Source organism: Mobula birostris, chromosome 13 (assembly GCF_030028105.1).
Source record: "Mobula birostris isolate sMobBir1 chromosome 13, sMobBir1.hap1, whole genome shotgun sequence".
Lineage (NCBI taxonomy): Eukaryota > Metazoa > Chordata > Chondrichthyes > Myliobatiformes > Myliobatidae > Mobula > Mobula birostris.
In genome coordinates, this window is record NC_092382.1 from 7591398 (window position 1) to 7607574 (window position 16177).

Here is a 16177-nt window from a genome sequence, read left to right on the forward strand (position 1 = left end):
TGTCACACATATATAATATATATATATATTTATAATGTCACACCCAATTTTTATACCTTCTCATTACATGAATGGGGCAAAGAAAGTTGCCCAGTACACGAAATGAGCAGGTACACAAATTGGGTGTGACTTACGAGAGGTGATTGGTCAGTTCGTGTCCTTAGGTGGAAGAAGTCAATTTTAGAAAACCTAGCAAATTTTCAATATCTGAAACAGAAATACCAAAAAAAGTTATTAACGTCGAACTTTCTGCATAATCACTCAAAGATTTGCTCAAACCCAAGATCAGGCCCAACTCACTGCTGCCCGTATTGGAGGAACACCGGCAAAGTGCCTGCGTTTAGCAGGAGGTTCGCCACTGCACCACCGGTGGCCGGAGTCGGGAGGGACAAAGGAGAGGCAAATCACAAACACGACAAAGTCTGCAGACGCTGGAAATCCAAAGCAACACAAACAAAATGCTGGCGGAACTCAGCAGGCCGGACAGCAACTATCGAAAAGAGTCGACAGTCGACGTTTCCAGTTGAACCCTCCTTCAGGACTGAGATGAAATGGGGGAAATATCTGAATAAAATCGGGGCGGGCGAGGAAATGTCTCGCTGGAATGTGATAGGTGAAGCCAGATAGGTGGGAAAGCTCATTTGCAGAAGAAAATAGAATCTAATAGGAGAGGAGAGTGGAGAATAGGAGGAAGGGATGGAGCAGTGGACCCAGAGAGAAGTGATCAGCAGGTGAGAGGGGGTGAAAAGTCAGAGAGGAAGAAAGGGAGTGGGAGGGAGGGGTGAGGGGGAGATTTGTTCACCGGAAGGAGAAATCGATATTCATACCATCAGGTTGAGGAGGGGGTTACCGAGACGGAATATAAGGTGCTGATCCTGGACCCTGAGGGTGGCCTCATCTTAGCACAAGAGGAGGCGATGGGTTGACACGTCGGAATGGGAATGGGAATGAAAATGTTTGAACACCGGAAGTCCCGCTCTGAGCGGATAGTTCAAAGCTTTACTTATTATCAAAGCAGGTATCCATAAATAACGCTGAGTTTTTTTTCTATTCTCCAGAGAGCCACGAAACAAAGAAAGAGCATGAAAGTCGATCAGACAGAAAAATCAAACTCCCACCCCACCCCCGCATAAAAAGAACGGCATTGCGATCATCAACCCCCAAAACCCACCCCTCCCGCACAAAAGGGAACAATAACATCAACATCCCCCCAAAAAAAACACAACCCTACCCCGCACAACTGCGGAGGATCTGGTGTCACCAGTGTCGAGGCGGCCGCATCGGGAGCAGCGGACACAACGGGCGACCCCGGAAGATTCACAGGTGAAGTGTCGCCTCACCTGGAAGGATGTTTGGACAACGGAGAGAGTTCGGCCGTCCGGCCCTTTCACTGTGACACCCCGAACTCCACATCAAATCCGTCCAAACCAATCTGGGTGAACTTTAATGACCAATAAATATAATTCCTCTCAGCGATCAGCTGTCTGAGTGATCCCCTGACTCTGAGAGGAAGGGGTGTCTCTGGTCCACATTGTCAGGGTGTTGAGTTTACCAGGAAACAGAGACTGCAGGGATGAGAGGTTTTCTGTTGACTAATACACTGTGTGTGGACCCCGCTGGCAATTCTGGTGTTGTGACCCGAATCGAGACAAACACCAGGCTGCCCACTCCACCAACAACACGGCACAGCCGGACACATAACAGGGGACTTTACATCTCACAACACTGGATTCAGTGATGAAACCCGTGATTAATGTTGTTGTCCCACCGAAATCATCAGAAACGTCCATTCAGGTGTTTCTAAATACGAGCGCTCCCCCACAGGTGACGTCACACAGGTGCACGCTCGCGCCTGACGTCACAGATGGGCTCCCCACACCGGGATCTGCCCTCACGTGCGCCGTGTCTTACGTCACCCACGCGCTGGTGAGCTCGAGCTTTATCGGTTTAACGGCTGGACTACTAATCACGTGACCAGTCCCTCCCCCCACTGCTGTCAACAGAGGATTCAGGCACCTCGCTATTCCCATTGGTGCGAGGCGATGTCAATCACTTCTTACAACCAATAGCCGAGGTGGACCAGCCGAGAGGGCGTTATCCCCGATGAATCCGTCACCCGGCCAAGGCGCGATTTACCGTGAAAGCGGAACAAATCCGAAAGTAAATGTCCGGTTTCTGATTTATTTCCATTTCCCTCCGAGGGAACAAAATCTTTTGCATCAGCTGTTGAGAAAATCACCTTTGTTCTACCCCATGTGAGATGAGGAGAGGTGAGGTACACCCCAGGTGCGGGACACGGGAAACTGGGTGAGAGTCGGGAAGGGGAATGAGGTGAAATGGCCATCGCAGAGTAATCTTGTGTCCGTCCCGCACAACAACAGGTGGACCCACTTTAGACACTGTCGGGGGGATCACTGACAGAGGAAAGTCAAAGGGGTGAGAGGGGACTAATATCCCAGTGGTGAGGCTCGCTAGTGCTAGTGTGGGGAGAGGGTGATGTGGTTCAAATAAGTTGTAGGGGGAATGGGAGCCAGAATGACAGAACAGATAGTGGGGAGGGTGAATTGACTTTATTACATACATCCTTCATATACATGAGGAGTAGAAATCTTTACATTATGTCTCCATCTAAATGTGCAATGTGTAATTTATAGTCATTTATAATAAATAGTTTGTACACAGGACAGTCAATATAACATAGAAATGCAATTGTATCAGCATGAATTAATCAGTCTGACGGCCTGGTGGAAGATGATGTCCCGGAGCCTGTTGGTCCTTTTGCTGTGGTACCGTTTCCTGGATGGGAGCAGCAGGAACAGTTTGTGGTTGTGGTGAATTGGGTCCCCAATATCCTTTGGGGCCTTTTTACACCCCTGTCTCTGTAAATGTCCTGAATAGTGGGAAGTTCACATCTACAGATGTGCTGGGCTGTCCGCACCACTCTCTGCAGGTTCCTGTGATTAAAGGAAGTACAGTTCCCATACCAGGCAGTGATGCAGCCAGTCAGGATGCTCTCAGTTGTGTCCCTGTAGAAAGTTTTTAGGATTTTGGGCCCCATCCCCAATTTCTTCAACCGTCTGAGGTGAAAGAGCTGCTGTGCTTTTTTTTTTAAATTTCTTATGTGTTCTCCTGCATTTCTTATACTCCATAAGAACCTGCCTGCCTATCCCTGTTCTGCAGCTCCATTTTGTGCTTCCCCAGGGTCTCAATATCTCTTGAAAACCAAGGTTCCCTACAGTCTCTATCTTTACCTTTTATTCTGACAAACACACACCCGCTTTGTACTTTGAAAACTTCACTTTGAAGGCCTCCCATTTACCAAGCACACCTTTTCCATAAAGCAGCCTGTCCCAGTCCACAGTTGCCAGATCCTATTATCTTAATTCCAGGTGTTGATCCATGCCCTGAACACATCTGCCTTTCCTACACTGCTCCTTGTATTGAAATATACAAGATTGAGCATATTTACTGCACCATGCTCAACGTTTCTCATTCCTGAATTTGTCTGAGGACTGAACAACATCTGTCTCCATAACCCCTCCACTATCTGTTCTGTTATTCAGGCTCCCATTCCCCCTGCAACTTTAGTTTAACCCCCCCCCCTCTACCCCCACCTCCCACCATGCAGCTCCATCACCCCTTTGGCTTTCCTCCCCCAGATCAATAAAAAGGAGGTGCATACCAGGTACAGGCAGATAGGAACAAATGGGGTACTTATGAGATACAGGAAATTCAAGTGAACACTTATGAAAGAAATAAAAGAAGACATCAGGTTGCCTCAGCAGACAAGGTGAAGGAGAATGCTCATGGATTCTGCAGGTATGTTAAGTGCGAAAAGATTGCAAGGGAAAAATTAATACTCTGCAAGATCAGAATGGTAATCAATATGAGGAGACAAAATAGATGTGAGAGATGTTTTTTTGGCTCAGGAGATGGACACAGAGTCTATAGAAGTGAGGCAAATCTGCATCAACTTCATGGACCCTGTACAGATTACAGAGGTGGAGGTGTTTACTGTCTGAAGGCAAATTAGCGTAGATCAATCCCCAGGGCCTGACAAGTTGTTCCCTAGGACCCTGCGGCAGACAAGTGCAGAAATTGTCGGGGCACAAGCACAGATATTTAAATCATCCTGAGTGACAGGTGAGGTACTGGAGGATTGGAGAACAGCCAATGTTGTTCCACTGTTCAAGAGAGGCTCTAAAAATAAACTAGGAAATTATACATTGTGAGCCTGACATCAGTAGTGGGAAAGTTATTGGAATGTGTGTGCCAGTAGGAAGTTCTTTGGATTTGGGGCCCCATCCCAAGCTTCTGGTGGAAGAGGTGCTGTTGTGCTCTTTTCACAACACAGCCAGTATGTACAGACCATGTGAGATCCTCAGTGATGTTTATGCCGAGGAACTTAAAGCTGTTCACCCTCTCAACCCCAGATCCATTGATGTCAATAGGGGTTAGCCTGTCTCCATTCCTCCTCTCGTCCACAATCAGCTCCTTTGTTTTTGTGACAATGAGGGAGAGTTTGTTTTCTTGACACCAGTCAGATGTTGTTCAGACCTCAGACAGAGTCAGCAATCAAATGGTTGAGCATGGTGCGATGAATGTGCTGAGCTGTGTATATCACAATGCAAGAAGCATCGTAGGAAAGCCAAATGAGCTCAGGACAGGGAATTATGATATTGCAGCCATTATTGGGACTTGTTTGCACCCGACGGTCTGAGGGATTTTGAGGGACAAATTTGTGGAGAGATCGCAGACCATGCTAAGAAACAAAGGTTGATTCAGTAAATGATTTTAACTTTCCATATATTGACAGGGACTCCCATACTGTAAAAGGACTAGCTGGGGTAGAGTTTGTCAAATGTGCCCTTAATCAGTACGTAGAATTCCCGACGTAGAAGTGTGCAATAAGCTGTTAGGAAATGATCCAGGGCTGGTGACAGAATTTAGTGATCATAATGTTATGAGATTCAAAGTAAATATGGAAAAAGAGTGGTCTGGACCATGGGTTGAGATTCTAACTTGCAGAAAGTTCAATTTTAATGGTTTCAGAAAGGATCTGACAAGTGTGGTTTGGGACAGGCTGTTTTCTGGCAAAGGAGTACTTGGTAAGTGGGAGGCCTACAGAATTGAAATTTTGATGGTGCAGAGATTGTACGTGCCTGCCAAAATAAAAGTTGAAAGGTTACTGGTGCAGGGAACCTTGGTTTTCAAGAGATACTGAGGCCCCAGGTATTTTGTTCCTCTAAATGCCTCAGACTATCGGGTGCAACCAAGACTGTTAAATGACTACAATATCATAATTCCACCCCCGAGGTCATCCATCTTTTTTTTAGTCATTTTCTGTTGGTTTCTAAAAGCTTCCCAATAGTTTTTGCTCTTTTGTTTGCCCTCTCCTTGGCTTTTATGTTGGCTTTGGCTTCTCATTTCATCCACAGTTGTGTCCTTCCGCCTTTCTACTGCTTCCACTTCTTTGGGATGTATCGATCACTCAGCTCCCGAATTGCTCCCAGAAACTCCAGCCATTGCTGCTTCATTCTCTCTCCTACCTTTTCCCTTCCAAACAAGTTTGGCCATCTTCTCTGTCATAGAAACATGGAGAAGTTCAGTACGGAGACAGGATATTTGGCTCATCTAGTCAAAGCTGAAAGAACATTTAATCTGTCTAATGAAACTAACAGCACCGGGACCATCGCCCTCCATACCCCTACCATCCAGGCTCCCATCCAAACTTCTTTTAAATGGTGAAACTGAGCTGATATTCACCAGTTGTGCATTCCATACTCTCATGGCCATTTCAGTAAAGAGCTTTTCCAAATGTTTCCGATAAATTTTATTCTTCCCCACTGACCCATGACCTCTGGTTGTTATCCCACCCAACCTCAGTGGAAAAAGCTACTCGCATTTGCTCTATCTATACCCTCAAAATTTTGTATACTTCTACCAAATCCTCAAAGCAATGTATAATTTCTTGTTTATGTTTGGAGCCTTTTTTGGTGTATAAGATGATGAGAGCATTGATCGTGTGGATAGCCAGAGGTTTATTCCCAGGGCTGAAATGGCTAACACGAGGGGGCATAGATTAAGGTGCTTGGAAATAGAAACCCAGGGGATCCCAGGGGTAAGTTTTTTACCCAGAGAGTGGTGGGTGCATGGAATGCGCTGCCGGCTATTTGTGTGAGTATTTCAGTTACTGTGGGGCCAGGAACCCATGCAGCTCAGTGGGAACAGGGAATAATACCAATGGACAGAGTCAAACTGAGCAAGGTCACAGATTGGAGATGGCAGAAATGCCCCATTCTTATAGAGACAGAAAGAGCATCAGAGAGTTTGATGGTCACTCCAGATTCCAGCTCTGTGCCCTGTTACAAGATGATTTCTCTCTCCAACTTGTGTTGAACTTCACTGTAACAATATGATGCCAGAATAGACCTTGACAACTCAAGTGACCTCATCTGAAAGGTTGTCCAACACTGATTGATGGATTTTGTAAATCTTTTTTTACAGGTTAAAAATGACAAGGAATTTGTCTACTGGAATCTCGAACACAACACGCCAGTTTTGCTGTCTCTGTCCAGATATTTAAGAAGTGGAGCAAGGAATTCACTCGACCATCCTTCCTGCTCAGACTGTCGGGAGGGTTTCTCTCGATCATCAGACCGACTGGCATTCCCATCATTTTACACAGGGAGGAACCCATTCATCTGATCAGACAGAGGGAATGCATTCAGCCAGTCCTCTGAACTGAAGGTACATTAGCAAGTTCACACTGGACAAGGCCATTCACCTGTTGCGTGTGTGAGAAGGGATTCAGTCGGTCTTTCCACCTGTGGACACTCCATTCAGTTCACACTGGGCGGAGGCTGGTTATCTGCTGAATTTGTGGGGAAGAATTCACTCGATCATCTGACCTAATGGCTCACCAGTCAGTTCATACTGGGGAGTGGCCATTCATCTGCTCAGACTGTGGGAAGGGATTCACTTGGTCATCCCAACTGAAGGTACATCAGCGAATTCACACTGGAGAGAGGCCGTTCACCTGCTCAGACTGTGGGAAGGGATTCACTTGCTCATCCGAACTGAAGGTACATCAGCGAGTTCACACCGGGGAGAAGCCATTCACCTGCTCAGACTGTGGGAAGGGATTCACTCAGTCATCCGAACTGAAGGTACATCAGCGAGTTCACACTGGGGAGAGGCCGTTCACCTGCTCAGACTGTGGGAAGGGATTCACTCGGTCATCTCAACTGAAGGTACATCAGCGAGTTCACACTGGGGAGAGGCCATTCACCTGCTCAGACTGTGGGAAGGGATTCACTCAGTCATCCGACCTACTGTTACACAAGACAGTTCACACTAGGGAGAGGCTGTTCACCTGCCCGGACTGTGGGAAAGGATTCACTCAGTTACCCACCCTAATGGCACACCAGCGAGTTCACACTGGGGAGCGGCCCTTCACCTGCTCGGATTGTGGGAAGGGATTCACTTTGTCATCTCAGTTACTGAGTCACCAGTCAGTTCACACTGGGGAGTGGCCATTCACTTGCTCAGTGTGTGGGAAGGGATGCACTTGCTCATCCCAACTGAAGGTACATCAGCGAGTTCACACCGGGGAGAAGCCATTCACCTGCTCAGACTGTGGGAAGGGATTCACTCGGTCATCTCACCTGCAATCACACCGGTCAGTTCACACTGGGGTGTGGCCATTCATCTGCTCAGTGTGTGAGAAGGGATTCACTCAGTCATCTCAGCTGCAGAGACACCAGCGAGTTCACACTGGATAGAGGCCGATGAGCTGCTCAGACTTTGGGAAGAGATTCTCTCAGCCAAATCAACCAGATTTGCATCATTGAGTTCGCACTGAGGAGAGGCCATTCACCTGCTGTGAATGTGGGAATGGATTCATTCAGTTATCTATCCCTATGACACACTACCAGGTTCACACTGGGGAGTTGCTGTTCACCTGCTGTGAATGTGGAAGCGATTCACTCAGTCATCTTGTCAAATGTAACTATTGCTTCAGCTAGCAGCTTAATATAGGGGGTGATAGCCCCCCCCAGCCCAACGAAGCTTAAGAAATCTCATTTGGGTGGATGCTGTGCGATGTCTTCCCTGTTACAAATCAGTTCCCTGAAATAACAAACAGTACACAATATGTGATTAAACGATTGAGCTTTATAATTCTGACTTTGGCTATAGGGTTAGCAAAGAAAACAAAAAAAAAGAAAAAGAGCCCACTCTCTCCATTCGCGTCTTCTCATCTCTCCCCAGCAAAAGACCACGAAAATCTCTCTTCCAGGCTCACAAGAGAGAACATTTCTGTCATTGGATAGCCCCGCACTCCAAAACCCTGTTATCTCCAGTCATAACCTAAACATTTCTGCTACAGAGAAACCGTGATGTTACTATTGTGTCCACTCCTTTTCTGAAAGTTTATTTAAGCAATCTTGTAAATTGTCTGGCAGCCTTTTTGTTTTCTGTTTTCAATTTGTTTTGTCCGTGCTCCACCTGGTACTGTATTTCCTTGGTATTGTTTTATCTTCAATACATTTTGTCTTTGTAAAATTGAAAATTGTAAATAAAGTAATTTAAAAAAAAAGATCCCAGTGTGAGGTGCTCCACTGGTCGAGGCACATGTGTGTGGTGGGAATGGTTATATCTATTGAGGGAGTTGTTCCTGCTTGTTTATCCTGTAATATTATATTCGGATGGTTATTATGGATTGCCCTATCTGAAATAATGTATTGATTATCATATACTTTGTGAGATTTTGACTCTAAAACTGGATCAGGCTCGAATATATTTTGCCTTAATGAAGTGATGAAGGTCATTCATAAGTTTGTATTTTAAAGCAAGATTCTGGTGAATGATATTTGCCACTTGATTGTAATCAAATTGAGTTCAACTGCTGCAGGATCCTGGAATGTGTTGAATTGTGTCTGATTTCTCTTGTTATTCCCTGCATTTATTGCCTTGCTTGTTTGTATTGCACAACGTTTGCATATAGTTTTGATTTTTTTCTTATTTTTCTTAACCACCTTGTCCTGTATTTCTGCAAGGAACCCCTCTGTTTCTGGGAAGAGATCTCCAACTCTCAGTCAGGTGTTTGATGCTTCCTTGTCAACATCTGGTTGATCTTTTCTTCCACAGTGATGATTCATTTTTCTGAGTTAGCCTCTCATTTAAGTTTCTGGTCTGTATTTCTTATCACAATTGCATATATACACACAGACTGTTAAGTCCGGTTCAGTTTTCGTGAAAATATATACTCCGAAGTTTTATCTGACTGTTGTGTGATTTTTTTTTTCCAAGTGTGTTATTTCTCTTCCTCCATCTGTCCAAGGTAGTGTTAATCTAAGTGGGTTTGAGTGTAAATAGTCTTTTCTAAAGTTGTCATTTCAGTTCTTATTTATCTTTGTAAATTTTACTGATTGAAATATTTTCATTAAAAAAAGTCAATGTTGGTATTGATGAAAGTGTTTATTGCCTTTGTTGTATTTGTTAACAATTGATCTCGGTTTGGCAGGTTTTTTTTAAGCCTTGACTAAATTTTGTCAAAGGTTTTCCCTATTTCACACTACTTTCTATTGTCTTTGCTTGTTGATATTCCAAATACGTGGGTATCAAGAGTCCCGATGAAGCATCTTGGCCCGAAATGTTGATTCCCATCCATAGATGCTGCCTGACATGCTGAGCTCCTCCAGCACTTTGTGTGTAGTTCTCTGGATTTCTAGCATCTGCAGGTCCTCTTGTTTCCCAGATACTTATATGTTTCTTGAAAGAACAAGCTGGTAGTGGGGTTGTGTGGCTCTGTTGGTAAAATACTAAATAAGATCATTCGAAAGACGTGGCATAGGGTTGGAAGGTGTAGAATCTCTGTGGGTGGATTAAGGAACAGCAAATGTAAAAAAAAAAATCCCTGATGGGAATTGTATAGAGACCTCCAAACAGTAGTATGTTTTCCACAAATTACAATGGGAGATAGAAAATGCATGCCAAAAGGGCAATGTTACATGGGGGATTATCATGCAGGTGATTAGGAAAATGAGGATGGTATTGGTCTCAAGAGGAGGAATTCCTAGAATACCAACAAGATGCTTTTTTAGAGCAGCTCATCGTTGAGCCCTCTTGGGGATCAGCTATTCTGGATTGGGTGTTGTAATGAACCAGAATTAATTAGGTCACTTAAGTTCAAAGAACCCTTCAGGGCAAGTGATCTCAATATGATAAAATTCATCCTGACATTAGAGAAGGAGAGGCTTGTTACGTACCCCGTGACGGGTTAAATGAACCAGCAGCAATAGAGCAGACCTGGAGTCTGTTTTTAATGTTAAAAACCACTATTTATTAGTAACTACTTAATATAGTAACTTAAACCAGGCAAATCAAAAGTTAGCAATGTTATGTAAGGAAGTTCAGTTCAATCCTCAGGTTAATTGATGAGAGATGTTTGTGTAATGTCTGTGCCCCAATTTACCCCCGTTCACCTAGGGTGAACAGCCGTCGCCCTGCCACGAGTGCAATACTTCGGTGTAAATACGGTGTAATGCTCCCAACACAAATATCAGACAATACACCAAAGGCCAGTAAGTAATTACAGTTTTTGTTATTTCTTAGTGATGGGTTAGTAGAAACACATAACCTAAAGGCACCAAAGCAGTAAGTTTATCAGTTTGTGCACATAATGTTTTAATACGTTGGAGCTCACACCTCCGGTTCCATCCACAACGACCCTTTGAGCCCTCGGCCACCGTCCAAACCGCCGACTTCCAGTATCCGTCACCCTGGAACCGCTGTCCGCTCCTCACACGTCCGGCCTCCTCGCTCGCCTCCCGAAAAAGATGGCGAACTCCCACTCAGCTCAGACATACAAGATAGCATAACAATTCTCCAGTGATTAGTTCCACCCGTATCGGCAGGAGGAGGAGAAGATGGCGGCGTGACGCAGCGTGCAGCAGCCACTCCGGTGGTGATACCTGTAATCTGTCAAGTCGGGTGCCGTGCACAATCCTGATTTGATGGAGACAGACGTGAGAGCACGGAGGAACATCTGGAGAAACTTCTGAAATGCCTTCTTCACTACCGCTGCTACCGTGTGATCTGGAATCTCTGGAGGAGAAGGCCCGGAATCCTCGGCTTTGCTTGTTGCTCGGTGGCCGGGGTGGGGTCGAAGCGCTCGGCAGAGGATGGTGGTCAGGAGGCTGTATCGGAGGGGCAAGTCGGAGGCTCAAAGTTTTCGGACAGGCTCAGAGTTGGCTGTGGTCGGATGCTTCCAATGCATCGGCTGTTGTCAGCACATGGAGGTTTACGGCAGGGAGAATTTCTCCCTTTTGCCGCCTGCTATCAGGAGTCGATTGGAACTTTGAGACTTTTTTTTACCGTGCCCATGGTCTGCTCTTCATCAAATTATGGTATTGCTTTGCACTGCTGTAACTATATGTTATAACTATGTGGTCTTGTCAGTGTTAGTCTTTGGTTTGTCCTTTTTTTTTGTGATATCACTCTGGAGGAACATTGTATCATTTCTTAATGCATGTATTTCTAAATGACAATAAACGAGGACTGAGTGTCCTCATAATCTAAATAATCTAACTCAAGCATTTCGGCTACAGAAACCCATGACAGCATTAAGTGACATTACAGAGAAGCCATTCTGTTAGCCTGAACAGCTAACACCACAGTTAATGGTAATGAGAGCCTACATTCTCCCCCCACAGAATTCAGTCATGTCCTCATGACACTCAGATAATTTGCCAACCCTTCCTGCAAAACACAGAGCCCAACCCAAGTGCAGAAAGCAGTGACATAACTCCCCGAAACAGTGGAGATCACACCCTGTTCCCTGGGCGCTATCAAGGCCAACCTATGTGGGGGGTCCTTACTTCTCTGTGACCTGTGTACTCCCTCCTCGAACTCCTCCACCTCGGACATTACAGGAGACTCATGGAAACTATGAGGCGAACCCTCCTGCGAGCGGTCACCCAAACCCCTCTGCACCTCGGAACCCTCTATCTCTCACTCGGGCCCCACATCATCCTCTCCAACGCCCTGTGGTACCCCTGACGGCCCATCAGTAGCCACCCTTACCCCGTCTAACCCAGTGGGGGAAGGGCCAGGAGCCTCCCCCTCAATCACGGGGGCCTCAGCGAACAGCCACATGCACCAGTTGTCCGAGTCATCATCCTCCTCTGAGCGGGCCCGTCTCTCCCGGTGTGGGCTCTTCCTCCATCCCACGTGGACGCAGAGTCCCAGTACTGGTTGTAGCCGGCACCTGGGGCTCCCGTTCCATCTGTACATCTCACCCCAGGGGCGACAGATGATTCCGATGGAGAATCTTGACCGGCCCCTTCCCATCCTCGGGCTGCACTTGGAAAACGGTAAGTCGGGCAACTGACTCTCCACCAGATAGGGTGTGCCCGACCAGCGATCAGCCAACCTGTGCTTCCCAGGAAATCCCAAATTCCTTACGAGGACTCGGTCTGCCGGCAGGAGTTGGGAGAACTTCACTTTCTGGTCACACCTCTTCTTATTTCTCCGATTCTTCTTGGCAGCTGCCTCCCCAGCCAACTCATAAGCCTTTGCAGCTCCTTCTTCATATCAGACACATACTTCAAGTAAGGCTTCGGCGAAACTTCACCTGCGGCAGTCCTGAAACAGAGGTCAATGGTACTGAGAGCCCTACCTTTGTATCCCAAAGGTGAATGTCAAGAGAAGGCAATTACATTGTTTTCCTCGATGATAAACTGGATAAAAATAGCTGCAGGTTTTATCTCTGTCGTTCCCAGATCCACACACGAAGTATCTCCTACAGTGATCTTCACGGAATATCCTTTTGACACGAGTGGTTACCACAACACCACACCCGAATTCAGCTACAGGTCATCCCAAAGTGGTGACCACAGGTTACTCAACCAGAATCCACTTATGCATCATCACCAAAAGATAGCTTATCACAGGGGTAGCGTGTTCGGGGGGAACTACCACCCAGGCAAGGGTAACACACTCAGGTAGATTCCACAGGGTTGCCCCAGTCACACAACGTGATAGCCACTTGTCCAGTTCCACGACGTACGAAGTAACTCCAGCAGTGATTTACCACAGGGATACCGTCTTCCAGTGGACTACCACGCCCAGGCAAGGGTAAAACAGAAGTGGTATTCACAAATGTTATTCCCCAACCAGAAAGACCCACTCCAGTGGATCAAACTATGTGACAATCACACATTCCTATTCGCTGGAATCAATAACCAAACCCACCCTTGTGGGCTGTTGGGAGAGTCCAAACAGTGACCCCTTGTCACTCGGTTCTTTGCTTCAAACCTTCCTCCCCACTTCTCTGCAACGGCTTCCACCCACTGCCACTGTGTGTCTGCTTGTGAGAGTCACTTATCAATACCCTGGATCGATGCTCAACCCAAATTTCAAACAAATCATTTGTTCCATTCCCCAAGACCTTTGGTTCCGTATGTTCCTATGACAACATCCGCAGATGGTCTCTCCTGGTCAAAATAACACTCCACTTTGTTTTGAGAGATCTCCAAGCCCTGTCTCTCCAAACCACAAACTTGAAAAAACAACCCCGTTGTTTATTTTCAAATTCCAAAACTCAATTTAACAGAATAACACCCACTTTCTCATCAAACCACTGTTCCCTCAGCAAGACCAAGGGTCCTGAAACCAATCCAGACTTCACAAAAGGACTGAATTCCCTTCCAACCAAATCAGACATTTCAGGTTTTAACTGAGCTTCAACACAACGCTCAGCATCCTGCGGATTTACAGATGCTTCAACAACCTGAACCCAGGCAACTGGAACTGCCTCCTCTTCCAGGCTTTCATCACTAGTCCCAGCTTCCACTTCTAGTTTACCCTGGTCATCCCAGCTACTCTCTTGGAAGCTCTCATCCGAGGTAAACTTCACCTTGTGGGTCAAAACAAGCTCATCTGCTAATCTAGCAGCCTCCTGCAAAGTGGCAGCATCCTTTTCATCTAAATACAGCTTTATGTCATCAGGGACGCACCTTTTGAATTCTTCGATCAAAACCAACTCTTTCAAGTTGTTAATATCCTCATTTACCCCAACAGAGGTGCACCAACGATTGAAGTACACAGACTTCTCATTGGCAAATTCCACATATGTTTGGTTGCCAGATTTCCTCAAATCTCTAAACTTTTGTCTGTAAGCGTCCGGAACCAACTCATAAGGCTTGAGCACAGCCTCTTTCACTGAGTCATAATTAGCTGCCTCTTCAAGTGTTAGGGCAGAATACGCTTGCTGGGCTTTCCCCTGAATTACACTTTGTAACACAACAGCCCAGCTGTCTTTCGGCCACCTTCGATTCTGAGCCACTTTTTCAAAATGCAAGAAGGACTCATCAACTTCTGCTTCATCAAATGGAGGTACCAACTTAACTTCTCAACGGGCACTAAACCTCTCACCAAGGTCTGGCACTGGACCTCCTTGCGGCCATCTCTCCACCTCGAACCACCTCTGTCTTTCTGCCTCTTTCCTCTGTTTGTCCGCTTCCTCAGCCTCAAACTGTTTTAGTCGTAACTCATGCTGTCTTTGCTTATCCTCAGCCTCTCTCTTTAATTTTTCTAACTGGAGCTGAAGCTCAGTCTCAGTAGGTTTACTTTCAGCAAACATTTCCAACACATCTCCGTCAAACCTTCCTTAGATAGATAATACTCCGCTGTCACATCTCTGTCAAACACTTCCTCAGATACATAATACTCCGCTGTCACATCTCCGTCAAACCTTCCTTAGATAGATAATACTCCGCTGTCACATTTCCGTCAAACACTTCCTCAGATACATAATACTCCCGTCACATCTCCGTCAAACACTTCCTTAGATACATAATACACCAGTGTCACATCTCCGTCAAACACTTCCTTAGATACACAATACTCCCCTGTCACATATCCATCAAACACTTCCTTAGATACATAATACTCCACTATTAATGTCTGTATCTGAGCCTTCCTCATTTTAGTGCTCACCTGAAGTTTTAATTTCTGATCGATTTCCAACAGCACAACCCTCTTTGCGCCATCCAATGCTTCAGGAGTTGTCTTTGTCAGAAACCCATCAACCTCCATTGCTGCTGATCTTCCACTCAGACAAATCAAAGGGGATTTCCCCAATCAGATCGATCATTAATCAATCAATTCAGCCCCCAAACAATTTGTTCATATCCCGGACGCAGGCCCCAATTATGTTACGTAAATGCAGCGGTTTAAATGAACCAGCAGCAATAGAGCACACCTGGAGTCTGGTTTTGATATTAAAAACTACTATATATTAGTAACTACTTAATATAGTAACTTAAACCAGGTAAATCAAAAGTTAGCAGTGTTATGCATATACTTGTGTGTAAATATAATTCCCAAACTCGTTAAAGCTCGGGTGACAAGAGTTAAAGTCTTACAATGGTAATGTAAGGAAGTTCAGTTCAATTGGTGTGAGAGAGAGAGAGAATGGGGTATTTGTAATCCAAGGTGAAAACCACACTAGGAGAAGAACGAGTAAACAGGTCCCATTGATCTTCCGTCGTCAGGCTCCAAATCCACTCTTGAGTTAGCCAAACGCAGCTTATCGCTAAGGGGACCGTCTTCGAGGGTAAACTACCTCCCAGGCAAGGGTAGACACACCGGTAGCCTCCACAGGGTCAGCCCTTCCACACACCGTGATAGCCACTGATCAATTACCCTGATCGATCCTCAATCCTCGCTTGTGGGCACTCGAAAGTTCCATCCAGTGACTCCTCTGTCACTGGCCTCCTTTCACTGACCGGTCGCCGTAACCGGTGTCCCACTGTGTGTCTCTGGGAGAGTCATCTGACCTTGCTTAAATAAACACGCTACGAAGCAGTTTCTCTCTCTCTCTCATTTAAAGGCACAGTCCATGTCCACCATGAGTACTTCCCCACATTCACAGTAGGTGATCGGCCTCTCCCCAGTGTGGACACGCAGACGTTCCTTCAGTTGAGATGATTGAATGAATCCCTTCCCACTGACAGAGCAGGTGAACGAACATTTCCTTGTGTGTCAGTATGTGAAATGACCAATTGAATCCCTTCCCACAGACTGAGCAAGTTAATGGTCACTCCCTGGTGTGAACTGACTGGTGTCTCAGTAGATGAGGTGAGCAAGTGAATCCCTTCGCACAGACTGA

The 16177-nt window shown here is 45.9% G+C and overlaps 2 protein-coding genes across 2 annotated transcripts in view; one reads left to right on the forward strand and one right to left on the reverse strand.

Moving 5' to 3' along the window:
- Positions 1–7083, forward strand: part of LOC140208264 (uncharacterized) — a 351814-nt gene extending 344731 nt beyond the window's left edge. The window contains exon 6 of the mRNA XM_072276834.1: positions 7028–7083. Within this exon, the coding sequence (XP_072132935.1) occupies positions 7028–7083 (56 nt within the window). The remainder of the gene's footprint in view (positions 1–7027) is intronic.
- Positions 1–16177, reverse strand: part of LOC140208268 (NACHT, LRR and PYD domains-containing protein 3-like) — a 552847-nt gene that overhangs the window by 476588 nt on the left and 60082 nt on the right. The window lies entirely within an intron of this gene.